General features: G+C 44.3%; 1 protein-coding gene and 1 pseudogene across 1 annotated transcript; one reads left to right on the top strand and one right to left on the bottom strand.

Annotated features, from left to right (window-relative positions):
- Nucleotides 1-81: 81 nt before the first annotated feature.
- Nucleotides 82-6,819, top strand: LOC106586700 (elongation factor 1-alpha 1). The gene is made up of 8 exons (XM_014174249.2): nt 82-248; nt 1,549-1,713; nt 2,019-2,198; nt 2,560-2,856; nt 3,117-3,267; nt 3,693-3,949; nt 4,160-4,394; nt 6,117-6,819. Exons 2-8 carry the CDS (start codon nt 1,570-1,572, stop codon nt 6,239-6,241), a joined length of 1,389 nt encoding a protein of 462 aa, XP_014029724.1. The 5' UTR covers nt 82-248; nt 1,549-1,569; the 3' UTR covers nt 6,242-6,819.
- Nucleotides 6,820-6,985: 166 nt separating this feature from the next.
- LOC106586654 (potassium voltage-gated channel subfamily KQT member 4-like) overlaps nt 6,986-17,041 on the bottom strand; it is a 129,796-nt pseudogene continuing 119,740 nt past the window's right edge.

Consider the following 17,041-nt stretch of genomic DNA (forward strand, 5'->3'; position numbering starts at 1 on the left):
TTGATGGTTTGGTCTGATTCTCTGATTTATGGTACATCACCACCACCTGGTGGCGAAAAACACGAATTTCTCCACGGGAGGGTTAAACTAATGACGTGTGTAAAGCCAATACCGGCAGCACCCACTACTGGGTCCCTAATAATAAACCAGATAGCACCCACTACTGGGTCCTTAATAATAAACCAGATAGCATCTTTTGCTACACGATCCCTGCCCGAATTTTTGCGAGCGCATCTATACAAACACAGGTATGATACCATTTTTAGCTAACAACAAGTATTAACCAACCGTGGTCTGCATTTTGAAATGTGTGCTGTGAAATGGTCTGACGAGGTAGGTATAACGCTGGATGAAATAGTGTTATGCAAGGCAGTCGGTTTGGATATATTGCACACAGTCTCCATGTGGAAAGTACAATAACAACGCGGCTGACACTTAGCAAAACAATGAGGGGTTGCTCTCGAAGGTAACATGGCGCAGTTTAATACCTCGGTATCAACCGGCGCTGTAGCCTATGTGTTTGGAAAACGCGAATTAGTTACCAAGCCAGCAAGATACATGATGCATGCGTCAATATTGGCAAAACTAAGGCAGTAGTCTTTTAATAGCCTACCTATTGCTGTCCGGTAATGTCTTTCATTGCGTCATAGGAGCAAATAAATATGACATGATGGCCACAATACCATTATTTTGTCAATAAGTTTTTGTAACTACATAATATACAGTTTCATATGGTATTTCTTTGATATCTTGTTAATAGCTATGTTATGTAAAAAAAAACAACAACCTTTATTTCAGTGTCAATTGTAGCAGGTGTTTAGGGGAGTATATGAGGATGGAGGGGTTGCCTAGGTAAAATTGGGAGTTGTCAGAAATGGCACCCTATTCCCTATAGGCTATAGTGTACTATTCCCTGTATAAAGCACAATGCACTAAATATGGACTAGGGTGCCATTGGGAATGTAACCTGGGTGTATATTGATTGATTGACTGGCCATTGTTTCTGTGACTGCCTCTTGGAATATTAAACGTCCCATATACTGTTTGCACCCAACCACCAGTCTCCAGTGTCATCATGAACGTGGTGGGGTAGGCTTTGAGAACCAGGAAGGAAAATAACAGCTATGTTGTTGAGAAATAGCTGCTTTTCTTTCACCTGTTCTTTCATTCTGATGACCTCACTCTCAAAATGGTGCCAAGCCACTCAGTGAAACTTTATACACATTGTCAGGGAAGGGAATAGAGAGGTCTTATGGGGTGTGAATGGTTCTCGATGACTGAAATGATGATGTGCTAGGGAGAAGAGATGTTTGTGTGATGCAATAATCTACCGACTGTTGTGAGTTTTCTTCATTGCTTAGCAGACTTATCAACTAAACAAAGCATTGCAAAGGGATATTGGACTCAGTCACTAGTATTAATCAGTTTCACAAATATTTGTCTTCTTAATACCTCCTAAAATGTAATACATTTGGCTCGGTTAATGACATTGTAATTCCTAATAACTTGGCTAGCTTAGTTGACCCCTCTTGTCACAATCTACTCCAGTGTCTTCCTGAGTGAACAGCTATGGGCAAGGAGAAGCTTCACATCAACATCGTGGTGATCGGCCATGTGGACTCAGGCAAGTCCACCACAACAGGCCACCTCATCTACAAGTGTGGGGGCATCGACAAGAGGACCATTGAGAAGTTTGAGAAGGAGGCCGCTGAGGTATGGAGGTGACCAGACACAAGTAACTTAACAAAACCACTCTCTGTGCTGGGAATGTATTTAAGGTCTAGCCTGTTGTTATACATGATCGATATGTTAGAGTCTCTAATTGTCAAACTTTACACCAAGCTCGGTATTTCAGGGATATGGTATGATTCCACTTTGAATCCATACCATTGAACTGAGCATTGACTTATTTATCTCTCGATATCCCTCTCTCGATTTTGTTCCAACATAAAGACGAAAGAGACAAACAAACGGCGGACTTTTGACATTGATTTGGTCTCTCTTTGGTCTGTCTTTAGATGGGGAAGGGCTCGTTCAAGTATGCCTGGGTGCTGGATAAGCTGAAGGCAGAGAGGGAGCGAGGCATCACCATCGACATCTCCCTGTGGAAGTTTGAAACCAGCAGGTACTACGTCACCATCATCGACGCCCCGGGACACAGGGACTTCATCAAGAACATGATCACTGGTACCTCTCAGGTATGGGCTGCAGACACTACTGTATCCAGCTGTCACTAAACATGGACCCTGACTAAAAGTTTAGCCAAAGGCCTTCTTATTTGGTACGTATGGGCCCCAAAACTGGAAGGAAGAGCATGAAACATATTAAACATGTCTTCTATACTCTTAGAAAACAAAACCTTTGACCAGGATTACATTGGCTACTCTGAAAATCAAACGGTTATTCTGGGAATCCATAAACGGCAACATTTTTTAAAATTACATTTACTAAACAAGAAAAATGCTTATTTTTTCATGTAACACTTTCTGCTTTCAAACTGCTTTCAAATGCAAACAAAATGAAACGTCATGTTTGCTCCCCGTCTCCTCCTTGCCACAGGCGGACTGTGCCGTGCTCATCGTGGCGGCGGGCGTGGGCGAGTTCGAGGCGGGCATCTCCAAGAATGGGCAAACCCGCGAGCACGCCCTTCTGGCCTACACCCTAGGGGTCAAGCAGTTGATCGTAGGGGTCAACAAGATGGACTCCACCGAGCCCAACTACAGCCAGAAACGCTATGAGGAGATTGTGAAGGAAGTCAGCACCTATATTAAGAAGATTGGTTACAACCCGGATACGGTGGCCTTCGTTCCCATCTCTGGCTGGAATGGGGACAATATGCTGGAGGCTAGCCCTAATGTTAGTATTCTTCTTTTTATACTTAACCTTATCTTTTTCCAAGGCAGGAGGACACTTTATATTCTTAGGACGCAACCTTATTACACAATAGAGTTGCAGATGCAGTCGTGCACACCTCCACTGAATTACACTGCCCAATTAGTATAACTGCCATTGTATGAAAAGGGGTTCGTTTTACAAGGTGTCTTAATACGTATTACCTATGTAGGCCATAACGCTTAAGTTATGCTTGTTCCTAATATTTGGTCTGTTCCCTGTAGATGACATGGTTCAAAGGGTGGAAGGTCACCCGTAAGGACGGCAACGCCTCTGGAACCACCCTGCTGGAGGCCCTGGACGCCATCCAGCCGCCCTCCCGCCCCACAGACAAACCCCTCCGCCTGCCCCTACAGGACGTCTACAAGATAGGAGGTGAGGCCCTGGGAGGTGGAGGAGCTTGTGGGGGCCTCCCCACCACTGGTGCTATGCCAGTGGCTTGGGGGTCAATTCCATTTCAATTCAGTCAATTTGGCTATTGTGCAGCAATGAAAGCCAAAGGGTTTTGAGTTGTTTTTCAGCTCTTACATACATTCTATTTTGATGTTATACCTTGCACTCAGGCTGGGATTCAATCCGAGCTGCGTTCGATCCACGATCTAGCACGCTTGACATTTAACTGGAATTTACAATTAAGCTGACATCTGCAGCGTTTACCTTGAATGCAATCTCTGCGAAGGCGGTAACATTGCCATTAAATGCTACAATATCTAGAAGTGCGATCAGATTCAATCCTGGCCTCAGAGAGACTTGAAAGATTGCCTCAAACATTTCATGCCTCTCACCTCCCTCTCTCCCAGGTATTGGTACGGTCCCGGTGGGGCGGGTGGAGACGGGCGTGATCAAGCCAGGCATGGTGGTGACTTTTGCCCCCGTCAATGTGACCACGGAGGTCAAGTCAGTGGAGATGCACCACGAGGCGCTGACCGAGGCCATGCCCGGAGACAACGTGGGCTTTAACGTCAAGAACGTGTCGGTAAAAGACATACGGCGAGGGAACGTGGCTGGAGACAGTAAGAACGACCCGCCGATGGAGGCGGCCAACTTCACTGCACAGGTCTGGATAGGAGAGTTAGCTGTGGAGAACATTGTGTGACTGGACTGAAACGTGTCCTTACGAGACACCAATTAACATGCTGTGTTCTGATTCCTGTTTTTGTCCAATTCACACATCACTTACTACCCCGTTTAAAAAGAAAACAAATAGCATAGAGTCACATAGAAGAGAAATGACGTGTGTGTGTGTGTCTCCTCCCTCCTCCCCCAGGTCATCATCCTGAACCACCCAGGTCAGATCAGTGCCGGCTACGCCCCTGTGCTGGACTGCCACACGGCCCACATCGCCTGTAAGTTCGCTGAGCTGAAGGAGAAGATTGACCGGCGCTCGGGCAAGAAGCTGGAGGACAACCCCAAGGCCCTGAAGTCTGGCGACGCAGCCATCGTTGACATGGTCCCCGGGAAGCCCATGTGTGTGGAGAGCTTCTCTGAGTACCCACCACTTGGTATGTGGTGTGTGTGTGTCTGCCCTCAACCCAGATCCCTATTGGGGAGACAGATGACGTGTACTGTACATCTTTGTCGTATATATACACTGCTCAAAAAAATAAAGGGAACACTTAAACAACACAATGTAACTCCAAGTCAATCACAATTCTGTGAAATCAAACTGTCCACTTAGGAAGCAACACTGATTGACAATAGATTTCACATGCTGTTGTGCAAATGGAATAGACAACAGGTGGAAATTATAGGCAATTAGCAAGACATCCCCAATAAAGGAGTGGTTCTGCAGGTGGGGACCACAGACCTCTTCTCAGTTCCTATGCTTCCTGGCTGATGTTTTGGTCACTTTTGAATGCTGGCGGTGCTTTCACTCTAGTGGTAGCATGAGACGGAGTCTACAACCCACACAAGTGGCTCAGGAAGTGCAGCTCATCCAGGATGGCACATCAATGCAAGCTGTGGCAAGAAGGTTTGCTGTGTCTGTCAGCGTAGTGTCCAGAGCATGGTCAAACGGTCAGAAACAGACTCCATGAGGGTGGTATGAGGGCCCGACGTCCACAGGTGGGGGTTGTGCTTACAGCCCAACACCGTGCAGGACGTTTGGCATTTGCCAGAGAACACAAAGATTGGCAAATTCGCCACTGGCGCCCTGTGCTCTTCACAGATGAAAGCAAGTTCACACGGAGCACGTGACAGACGTGACAGAGTCTGGAGACGCCGTGGAGAACGTTCTGCTGCCTGCAACATCCTCCAGCATGACCAGTTTGGCGGTGGGTCAGTCATGGTGTGGGGTGGCATTTCTTTGGGGGGCCACACAGCCCTCCATGTGCTCGCCAGAGGTAGCCTGACTGCAATTAGGTACCGAGATGAGATCCTCAGACCCCTTGTGAGACCATATGCTGGTGCGGTTGGCCCTGGGTTCCTCCTAATGCAAGACAATGCTAGACCTCATGTGGCTGGAGTGTGTCAGCAGTTCTTGCAAGAGGAAGGCATTGATGCTATGGACTGGCCCAGACCATAATCCAATTGAGCACATCTGGGACATCATGTCTCGCTCCATCCATCAACGCCACGTTGCACCACAGACTGTCCAGGAGTTGGCGGATGCTTTAGTCCAGGTCTGGGAGGAGATCCTTCAGGAGACCATCCGTCACCTCATCAGGAGCATGCCCAGGCGTTGTAGGGAGGTCATACAGGCACGTGGAGGCCACACACACTACTGAGCCTCATTTTGACTTGTTTTAAGGACATTACATCAAAGTTGGATCAGCCTGTAGTGTGGTTTTCCACTTTAATTTTGAGTGTGACTCCAAATCCAGACCTCCATGGGTTGATAAATTGGATTTCCATTGATTATTTTTGTGTGATTTTGTTGTCAGCACATTCAACTATGTAAAGAAAAAAGTATTTAACAAGATTATTTCTTTCATTCAGATCTAGGATGTGTTGTTTAAGTGTTCCCTTTATTTTTTTGAGCAGTATATTACAGAACCTGCTCTGTTCATCAGATAACAAGTTATCGCCATCCTTCATCAGTCTTGGTGCTTCTTGTCTAGAACTAATCACTTGTTACATTTAGTATTTTCAAAGTGCTACAGTTCATCACAAATCAACTATAGCATTGTATCATGTGCTATAAAGCCTGTAATAGACTGAAATACGTTTATAATGAAGTCATTAGAAGTATGACTCGCATTCGATCATTCTCTCCATCCTCCCAGGGCGCTTTGCGGTGCGTGACATGCGTCAGACGGTGGCGGTGGGCGTGATCAAGGCGGTGGAGAAGAAGGCTCCGTCCACGGGCAAGGTCACCAAGTCGGCCCAGAAGGCCCAGAAGGTCAAATGAACCTTGTGTTGGGCTCGCGACGTTAGCGTCCGCCACCGTAAAAACATCACCCCCCTCCTACACACCATAGTCAAAGTCTGGTCCATGCTCACGATGCATCGCAAGAGCAGACGGAGGAAAAAAATGACATGGCATATTCATTAAGGAAGTGTTCTGTTTTATATATATGTTTTGGTCTGCTTGTTTGACTGTTTGTGGTTAGGATACACTATCTGAGTGGAAGACGATTTAAATAACTCCTCTCGATGTGTGCTGTCGTACTCAGTTAAACCTCAACATTTGTATTGATAGTGTTGGTTTGCATTAAACTAGCTGCTAGTTAATGTTAGTAAAATGTACAAAGATTTTTAAGTTGATAAATGTTGAAATGGTGTTGTGTTTTCCTATGGCTGCTTGCATGTTCCCAATGCACTTTAAAAAAAATACATCAGATACTAACATATTATAATAGCGCCTTGCTTGGCTTAAAAGCTCCCTTGCACTGTTCAAAGCTTATCGATACTGTTCCCTCTACACCTTATTGTATGCAACCGGTGAGCGTGATCTATATCAAAGACATTAAAAAGTGCTCAAACTTAGCAACAAGTGCATCATTTTTTCTCAGTCATTTAAATATGGGTTGACAGTTGAAAAATCATTTTCAATGTAATAAATAGATGCCAACACACAGCTACAGAACGGAATATACACCACAATGGTCATAGGCTAACAGAACATGTCTGTAATATGTCAACAAACATACACTTGAATTTCCATTTTTTTTTTATTGATGTAGGAGAATAAAAGTTTCTTTAGCATTTTTCATGACATTACAGGCTTGATGGAGCTAACTGAAATTATTACTATCGTATAGGTATGTGCACATCATTTAAATAAATTAGGATAATGATCGTATGAGACACAATGATGACATTTCTAAAGGCCAGTTTTCCTTTGGTAATACATGGTCTGTCTGTGGATAAATAATGCCCAAATCAGATAGTCATATTTTTTTACAAGGGACAAAACAAAAATCAAGTATGTGAGACCATTTCAGCACAAAAGGCCAACAACCCACACGTTGGGTGCAAATAAACATGTTGAAATGGACAGTAAATCGTTAAGAAAGGCACCATGTTATGTACTGCATGTTTTGTATACTTCACATATTCTGGTAAAGCCTTCAACAAGGATTTAATCGACCATAAATGTTTCTGCTAATGTTTCTGTTTCCAATGGTATGTGTACTGGAGCTTTGGATTTAGCGTACAATTTCATACTGTTTTTCATGTTTAGAATGGGTATCTCTCCTTTGAAACAACCCCCTTGGTGAAACATCCAATAATCCCTACAGGATCCTGTTCAGTAGGCACAAAATGTTTTGAAATCAATGAGGTAGCCTACTACCTGAGGTTGAGCGTGTCCAATGAGTCATCTTTGCATTCCATTTCAAAATGTTTTGCTACATTGTGCCCTATTGAACATGACCCTGTTGTACCTGAATCTGTAACACTTAAAAGGTTAGTCCACCCAAATTACAAAATGTTTTTTTTATTTTGGTACCCTGTAAAGACTGCTTGAAGGGTAAGAAAAACAATGTAATTTTGTGATTTGAGTGACTTATCCCTTTAAGTCAAAAGGGCTAATTGTTGTTAGCATTAGCCATGAAGTCACTCACACTGCTTGCCAAGGTGTGCAAAATATCACTTACAGATTATTAACATAACATTATATACATTCTACAGCATGTCAACTTCAGTTTAAGCAATTTAATAAGCATTCAAAACTATAATGTATTAAAAGAACTACAGCCGGTGAGTGTGATTTTGACTGAAACCATGTACTGTAAGACTGCAAGTATCTTGATTTAATTAAAAGAGGGTCACATAATCAGATAACATAATATATTTTTGCACATTTTTCTCCCTTTGTGTTTTGCTCTCTTGTGTTATAAGTAAAAAAAAAAAAAAATGAATGAGAAGATACACAGGTATCTCAAGAAATCACATTCATAATGTGGATACCTTGGTCGTCGGGTAGAAAACACCTCGGGGTGCGCAATTGAACGGCGTTTTAGGCATAGAAATAGAAGTACTAGAACGGGCATCCCCATTCAAAGGTGTCATGATGGGTGGACCGTATTCTAGTAATTCTATTTCTATTGTTTTAGCAGCTATTCGTCTCCTGTTTTTGCAGTTATTCCTTTCCCGGGACTATGTGTAGCAGCCTGTGTACGATGGTTATACAGTATGTAAACTACCGGTGTGTGTGTGTGTGTGTGTGTGTGTGTGTGTGTGTGTGTGTGTGTGTGTGTGTGTGTGTGTGTGTGTGTGTGTGTGTGTGTGTGTGTGTGTGTGTGTGTGTGTGTGTGTGTGTGTGTGTGTGTGTGTGTGTGTGTGTGTGTGTGTGTGTGTGTGTGTTTTGGTGTGTGTGTGACCTGTTGGCAGAATTAAATTTACCTCAAACTAGTATTGACCTGGACTTGGCAAGTCTATCATTACAATGAAGGGTGTTTTGTGTATGTCCACAATAGTCTCTCAAATGAGAAACTATTATAGGGAACTGATGTGGGTGAAAAACTTGGTCGTATTGAGGCAACATTCATTTCAAGATGGCTGCCTCAGAAGCTTTGGATAAGAGTATGATATTGGGTTCATGTAAGCATTTAACTTGCCCCATACGCTATAGTCTTATAAGTTAGGAGGCCCCACACTTTAACTTTTACTGTACATGATTATGTGTATTAAAATTAAGGAAACGTTTTCTAGAAGGGTTTTGCCCTAAGGCCTATAGGCATCAACAACTTCCAGTGTTAATGAATGAAGACTTATGGGTAAGTTGTAAATACCATGAACTTTGGACTGAAAACATGCAGTGCTCATGCAGTGTCGAGATCACAGATCAACCCATTGTCTTTCAGGATCAAGTTTTGCTCGTCCCTTATATATATATATAATATATATATCAAAGTCTCTTTTTAAACACATCTCTCTCTCTTTATCTTACCTTCTTTATTTTCTTTGTTTTGATTTCTTCAATAATAATTCATGCAATGATATGTTCATCTATTGTCGACTTGGATGAAAAATACTTAGCTTTTTATCAAATGAATCAACATAAAAATAAACAGAAATAACCATTATAGTCCCTACCTGTTCCCCCTCACCCCTCCAAAAATAGAATAAAGAGCTTCTCTATAAGGGGAGGTTTTTTGATTGGTCCATACGACACGGGGGTGTGTCTTATTTTAGCCGTACGTGCGGCATGCTCAGGGACTCGGTGCTCCCAACTGAGGCGGGCGATGATGTGTTCCCGCTCCCGCTCGGCAGGCTCCTATTGAACCCCGCCAGAGCATTTAACCCCGCCCCAAGCCCCGGGTCTGTCCTCAGTAGCTCTGAAGAGTAAGAGGTTGCGTCGGCTGTACCCTGGGACAGGAAGTCAAAGCCAAAGGCTCCACCTTGAGCCTCGGGGGGGAGAGGGAGGGCGTCCATTTCCCTGTCGCTGATAAAGAGGTCCTCCTCCCCCCAACCATCCCCGCCGCCCCCTCCTCCAGGGTCCTGACTACTGTGGGAGCCTGTGGGGGAGTTGCTGCTGCAGGGGCTGGGGGACGAGAGGCTGAGGCTAGGATGGTGGTGGCTATCCAGGGCCATGGAGGTGGTAGTCCCCCCCTGCCCCAGGTCTTGGACGGACATGGACTTGCCCAGGCTTCGGTCCGCCTGGCTGGGGTTGGAGCCGGAGGAGCAGCGGCCTCCTCCTCCCAGAGCAGAAGAGAGGGGTACCAGGGGCTCCATCCCCAGGCTCGTGTGTCTCCTCCAGGAGCCCTCTGGTTTGGCATTGCAGGGCCGGCCATTGCTGTTCCCACTGGACCCCCCTCTTGGCTGCCCCAGCCTCCCGATTCTGAGGCCTTGTTCTGGGCCTAACACATCACCATCCTCCCTCTCCTCCGGGCTTCCACAGAAGTCGTCCACCTCCACCTCCCTCTCCCTCTCCGGCCTGGAGTGACCCACTGTCCGGCTGGGCTGGGGAGGAGGCGGTGGGGGCCTGGCCAGAGTAGGAAACCCCCCACCTCCAGATACACAATTAGGAGTAAGAATAGGAGGTGAGTGAGAAGAACTTCCGCTATGGTCTGGTTCCCCACTTTCTGGCAGGGTATGATGATGATGATGGTGGTGGTGTTGAGGAAGGGGTGTCGGACTGAACGAGGAGGGCGGGGGCCCAGCGGTAGAAGGCGAGGTGGAGCCAGTGTTGAGGTTGAGGCTGAGCTCAGTGGGCGGCGCCAGGATAAGGTGAAGTCCCCGGGACAGGTTTGAGGTGTTGGCGGAGGAGCGGGTCACGCACCCCCCTTGGCCCTCTATCCCTGGCCCACCTCCGGTGCTGCTGACCTGGGTAGAGCAGGTGGAGTGGTCCTTGAAGAGGATAGAGCCCTGGTAGTCTGAGGTCTGCTCCAGCTCAAACAGGGGCAAGGAGGAGAGGGTGAGGGCAGAGGAGGAGCCTTTACGTAACACATGCCGGTAGATGTCCAACAGGGAGTCTAGCTTCGACTCAATAGACTGGACCTAGAGAGGGATGGATTGAAGGAAGGAAGGAAGGAAGGAAAATAGAAATTAAGGTTAATATTAGCAACACAAAAGAAAGAGTATTTTCACATAATTGGTAATACAAACAACATGTAACCACATTTAACCATAATTCGCAAAACAATTAAAATATGTTGAATAACAGTAGTTGGTAGCCCTTTACACTCATACCTGTACCCGTATATGGGTTAAAAATGGCAGATTTGGGCACTAATGCTTTACAGCGCTGTATGGGTTTGGACTGACAGCCGTTCTGAACTTGAGCACCGCGCGCGTTAAGAAGTTGCCCCCATCTCTCCCAGTACTAGGGCAACGTTTGCTATTTTTTTGTTCCCTTAGTGAGGGAAATGCTGTAAGTTAAGAGGACTCTATGTACTTTGAAAGATGAGACAATGAGGATTATTATAATAAATACCACTTTGATGTCACACAAGCAAGCCAAAGACCCGTGAGTCCAAATGTGCACTTCACATCTCCATATCATGAAACTCATGGCATACACAGTGTCAGCGTTTATGATCACTGTTTGATGTACAGTTACAAGATGACATGGGGTCATACCCTGGGTTGTTCTGAACAGAATGAGCCTGTGTTTGTTAATTGTGAAGATAATTTGCCGTGGCACACACCTGAATGCACTCATGACTCCTTTCTATGAGTACCAAAATTGCCTTGTGAAAGCCCAACACTATAAGATCGTATTTATTAACTTAGCTAGTCATATTGGCAATAGAACAAGCTTCAAATCATGCCCACCTGACCCAGACAGTGATTTATAAGGGGCAGTTTTTGGATTACATAAACAACAACAGTCATTGTGTGATGGCGGGGATGCAGGGTTGTGTTCCAAACGAAACAACTACAAGTGTGCTTGTTCTAGTTCCTCAACGGCACAGCTAGGAGAGCTCAAAAAGTACCTTATAGTTGAAGACTTCTTTGAGTCATAAAAGTGCATAGAAATGACTAAGGAACTGTGCCCACTTTGGAGAGGGGTGTGTCCACTTGGAGACTCCAGTTAGTCCTCTAACTCAAACCCTTGTAATTTTTGTTGGCTTATGTTGCACCTAACCGACATTTTCGAGGAATACTCCTATGTTACTGAATGTTAACAGTGTATTGTTTGGATTCAGTCTTGTGTCAGGTGAACTTGTGTACTCACCTTTGGTCTAATCATTTATTTCCCCATTATCTTCACTGTTCCCTTAAAATTGCTACCATGGTTATGCATATGCTTTTCATATTTCTTCTGTAAGAAACATTTCAATCTAGCCCCGTCCGTATAGGCCAATTCCCACGAATGTAAAAGGTTAACCACACATAATTCACCATATTTAATGAACCAGTGTTTAAGTTCATGGAAACCCACTGACCTGCCGTTCCACTTTGCAGACGCGTCCCAGCATACTCATGTCCTCCAGCAGGTCTCCATCAGACAGCAGCTTGTCCCGGATCTTCTTATCCAGAGGAATCTGGCCTTTACCCAGGATCTGGTCCACTCTGGAGGACACAGGAGACATAGTGTTAAAGAGAGGGCACGGAGAAAGAAATGGTGCAGGACCAGAGGATGTCCAGTAGGCAGCCCGCCGAGAAGGAAGAAGGAAGGAAAGAGAGTTAGAGTTGGAATTGGTCCTCTATGAGAATACAACACGTACTGTAGAGGCCATACTGCTCACAATGATATATATTAGCGCGGTTTACTGTGTCACTAGAGATATATGATGCAAGTGTATCAATATCAACAGCATCCCACTGGGCACACACACTGGCTGAATCAGCGTTGTTTCCATGTCATTTCACTGAAATGAGGTGGAACCAACCACGGGCGGTTCTCGGGGGGGGGTCAAGAGGGACCAGTGCCCCTATGACAACAATTTTGGGGAGTATGAACTAATTTTTACATAACAAATTTTTGCTATCGTTCTTTTTTTACATCCATTATTAGACAGTGGCAACGTGGAACACTAATGATTATGAACATGGTCTTTTGCCTGCTAATGCAGTGAAGAAAACGATATGACAACAATAACGTCTAATGTAACTGGCACCTCTAACAGTACAACTGGCCCCAGCTTGGCCCCCCCAGTTGAAACGGTCTAGAACCGCCACTGGAACCAACGTGGAATAGACATTGAATTGACGTCTGTGCCCAGTGGGATATCAATACACCTTTTTTCAAAAGATCTAAGATTAAACATTAGAAGCCAAGAAGAAGAGAAGAATGTATTACCCACTACTGGATTTGAAAGACAAATGGAGGACCTTAAATTACAAGCATAGTTTTATTTGTATTTATATATCATTTTACTACACATTTGGATTTTCAGTTGAGATGTTTATATATATTTTCAATATTTTCCATGACTCAAGCTCTCGACTAGAAAAATGTCATTTTAAGTTTCTACCACATGGTGGCTCACTACTCACTCATTTGGTAAATAAGGCCTTTCAAATTCAGTGAAAGTTTAGGACCTAGATTTAATCAGATCAAGTGCTAACCAGCTATAGCCGACAGCCTGCATAGCTGACGTTTTGGCGGTGTCGGTGTCATTGTCAAGAAGCCACACCTCCCCACTTGCGTTAGAAGTTCAGAATGAGAAAGTGTAGGCTATACAGAAATAATTACACTCAAATTGAAAAATCATTTAACTAAATAATGAGGATTTTAACAGCCTAATCGAGGTGTAGATTACATCTCACATTCCAGAATTCGAACTTAATGAGACTGTGCAGCCAATGGCAATGTCCGTTTTAGCTATAATGCCGTGAAAAACTTGTGGATTTGATCACTCTAACGCAATTCCACCTCCGACACCATCAAAACATCAGCTATGCGGATGTTGGCTAAAGTGGATCTGATTGAATCGGGCCATAAGTTTAAGAGAAAACTCAGAAAACTCAGTTGACAGGAATGCAGAACAGAAGAAACATCACCATGAGGAATCTAGAAACTGAACCCATCAACAGTCCAAAGTGGACCCCCCGTGCAAGATATACTGTCAACCTAGACAGGTAAGATATACTGTCAACCTAGACAGATAAGATATACTGTCAACCTAGACAGGTAAGATATACTGTCAACCTAGACAGGTAAGATATACTGTCAACCTAGACAGGTAAGATATACTGTCAACCTAGACAGGTAAGATATACTGTTAACTTAGACAGGTAAGATATACTGTCAACTTAGACAGGTAAGATATACTGTTAACTTAGACAGGTAAGATATACTGTCAACCTAGACAGGTAAGATATACTGTCAACCTAGACAGGTAAGATATACTGTCAACCTAGACAGATAAGATATACTGTCAACCTAGACAGATAAGATATACTGTTAACTTAGACAGGTAAGATATACTGTCAACCTAGACAGATAAGATATACTGTCAACCTAGACAGGTAAGATATACTGTCAACTTAGACAGGTAAGATATACTGTCAACTTAGACAGATAAGATATACTGTTAACTTAGACAGGTAAGATATACTGTCAACCTAGACAGGTAAGATATACTGTCAACCTAGACAGGTAAGATATACTGTCAACTTAGACAGGTAAGATATACTGTCAACCTAGACAGGTAAGATATACTGTCAACTTAGACAGGTAAGATATACTGTCAACTTAGACAGGTAAGATATACTGTCAACTTAGACAGGTAAGATATACTGTCAACCTAGACAGGTAAGATATACTGTCAACCTAGACAGGTAAGAAAGATTTGTGCGATTTGAAAACCATGCAGTGTTTCTTCAAGCAAACAATCAGCTAGTCCACATGCAGGGGATGGGGAGAAAGTCAAGAGGGTGTGAGGATAGGAGAGTGCGTGAGGGGTGTGTGTGAGGGGCGTGAGGGGGTTAACTCTGACCCCTGCGTGGAGTTCTTTCTGCCCTGGCTGTAATACATGGGCAGGGAGGGAGAGGAAAATGTCTTGGCTCGGCTGCTCAGGGGCTGGGGCCCCACTATCATGTCCAGCCTGTGGGGAAAAGTGAAGACATATATACACACACACACACACACACACACACAAATATGAATGTATGCACACAGACTCGAACATATGCACAGTCACATGAAGACAAAGACATACTGCTTACATTAGTGGCTAAGCAGTGGGCAATACACATGGGCAAACAGCTGCTAGATAAGCTTTTTCATGCATTGTATCGGAAGGTCTAAGTTAGAGAGAGTGACGACGTGAGCACTTTGACCATGCGTGACAGTGCATTATTGTTCTCACCGTGTCTGCAGACTCTTGATGCGACACAGCATGTCCAGGTGTCCGGCAGAGTACTGCTCTATGACGTCCTTCACATCGTATGGACGCAACGTCTCCTTAAACTTCTTCTTGGCCACGTGGAACTTCATTATCCTGGATGGACCAGACCAGGGTCATGTTCATTAAATACCAGATGAAAGAACATTGACTGAAACAGGGAGGGACTACATGAACGTGTCTAATAAGAAGCGCTTGTTTTTGTTTCCCGTTGCGAAATGTTTCGCTACGGTGTGTCCTAATGAATGCGATCCAGCACAGGAGGGAATCTCAATGCAGTTTGTCAATCTACCATAAGAGGGAGTCCTCAAACAAAGAAGGACATTGACCTAGAGTAACACACGCCAAGGTACTGAGATCTAAAACTATCCAAATAGCAACAGCAGAAACAGCTCTTCTTTCTCAACATAAATACATGACCGCTCATCTGGAAAATCATTTCATATTTCGAAAGAAAATATTCCTGTGAAGTTGTACAGCGAAAGATCTGAGGTAAAATCAGTCTTTACTTCACTGTTTACTTTAGCTGTGTAGCATGTAAATCTAGCCCTTTGAGAGAGTGTAGAGGGGAGCTTAGTACATACACCTGTGGAGCCTATGGGCCCCATACAGCGGAAGAGGTTGAATATGAGAGGCCCTTACTGCCCAATGTCAGGATCAAAGGGGTAAGACTGATGGAAAAGTTATATAGTAAAGTATCCACTGGCCACATGGCGGGAAGTAAGAGAGATTTTGAAGCTGCCTCTCACGGTATGGATTAGGGGAAAGAGTTAGGAGGTTACAATAAGAAGAAAAAGGTCACGCTAAGGCTCTGATGACATACTTGAGTGAGGGCAGCAGGTGTGTGTGTGTGAGCGAGCGAGCGTGTGCGTGCGTATGTCTTACCTGACGGCTCGGATGACAGACTTGACGGAAGGCAGCAGGTCCTCCACAGAGATCTCACAGTGACAGCCCTTGTCATCACCGAACCCATCCTCAGTGGTCATGTTAGAGTCAGCTAGAGAGAGATGGAGGGAAAGAGAGTTTGAGTTTTAACATACCTTATTTTTTTTATGACGGAGACAGAAAGAAAGAGAGATGGAGGGAAGGAAGGAGAGAAGGAGGAAGGGGAAGGAGAGAGACAGTGGCGCGCATTCATTGATGCCAAGGGAAGCCAGGCTTCCCCAAATATTTGACAAAAAAAACATATATTTCGTCTCTCTCTGTGTTTTAATGATTTTCCATCAATTCGCAAGTGGCTGAATCTCACCGGAGAAATCATCAGAGCAAGGGAAACAGCACCCCTCTGTCTCAGTATGTGTAGCCCATCTAACGGATGCTGTGTGGACCAAAAGAGTATGACATGTTGCGGCAGTATTTCTATTTAATCTTTATTTAACTAGGCAAGTCAGTTAAGAACAAATTCTTATTTACAATGACGGCCTACCCCGGCCAAACCCTAACCCAGACGACGCTGGGCAAATTTTAGGCTGACGTTAAGTAGCTAGCTAACTTATCTGGTTCATTGTTGCCCATGCGAGGAAGTTAGGCTAGCAAGCGTTTTAGGTAGGTAGCCTATGACAACAAAAACTAAACGCATACTGTATGACAGAGCCATAGACCATTTTGCCAACATGAAAGAGAGGAGGATGGCATTGGAGTTCAACTAGTCTACAAGTAGGGTGAGTCCAAACCTTTTTTTTTTACTTACTTACACACACACACACACACACACACACACACACACACACACACACACACACACACACACACACACACACACACACACACACACAAGTACCATTTGTTTTTGGTATCTTTAAGTTTGTTTTCAGTGTATTCAAAAAAGCATACTGTACATAGCCTTGTTGATGAAATGTTTAAGTTGAAATGGTGCTGAAATAACAGAGGCAGTACTCCTGTTGTCTTTGTGTTGACTTCTAAATCAGTAGTGGTTTAGTAAACTGTCAAACATTAACTCGCTTTAA

The sequence above is a fragment of the Salmo salar genome, chromosome ssa02, assembly GCF_905237065.1.
Source record: "Salmo salar chromosome ssa02, Ssal_v3.1, whole genome shotgun sequence".
Classification (NCBI taxonomy): Eukaryota; Metazoa; Chordata; class Actinopteri; order Salmoniformes; family Salmonidae; genus Salmo; species Salmo salar.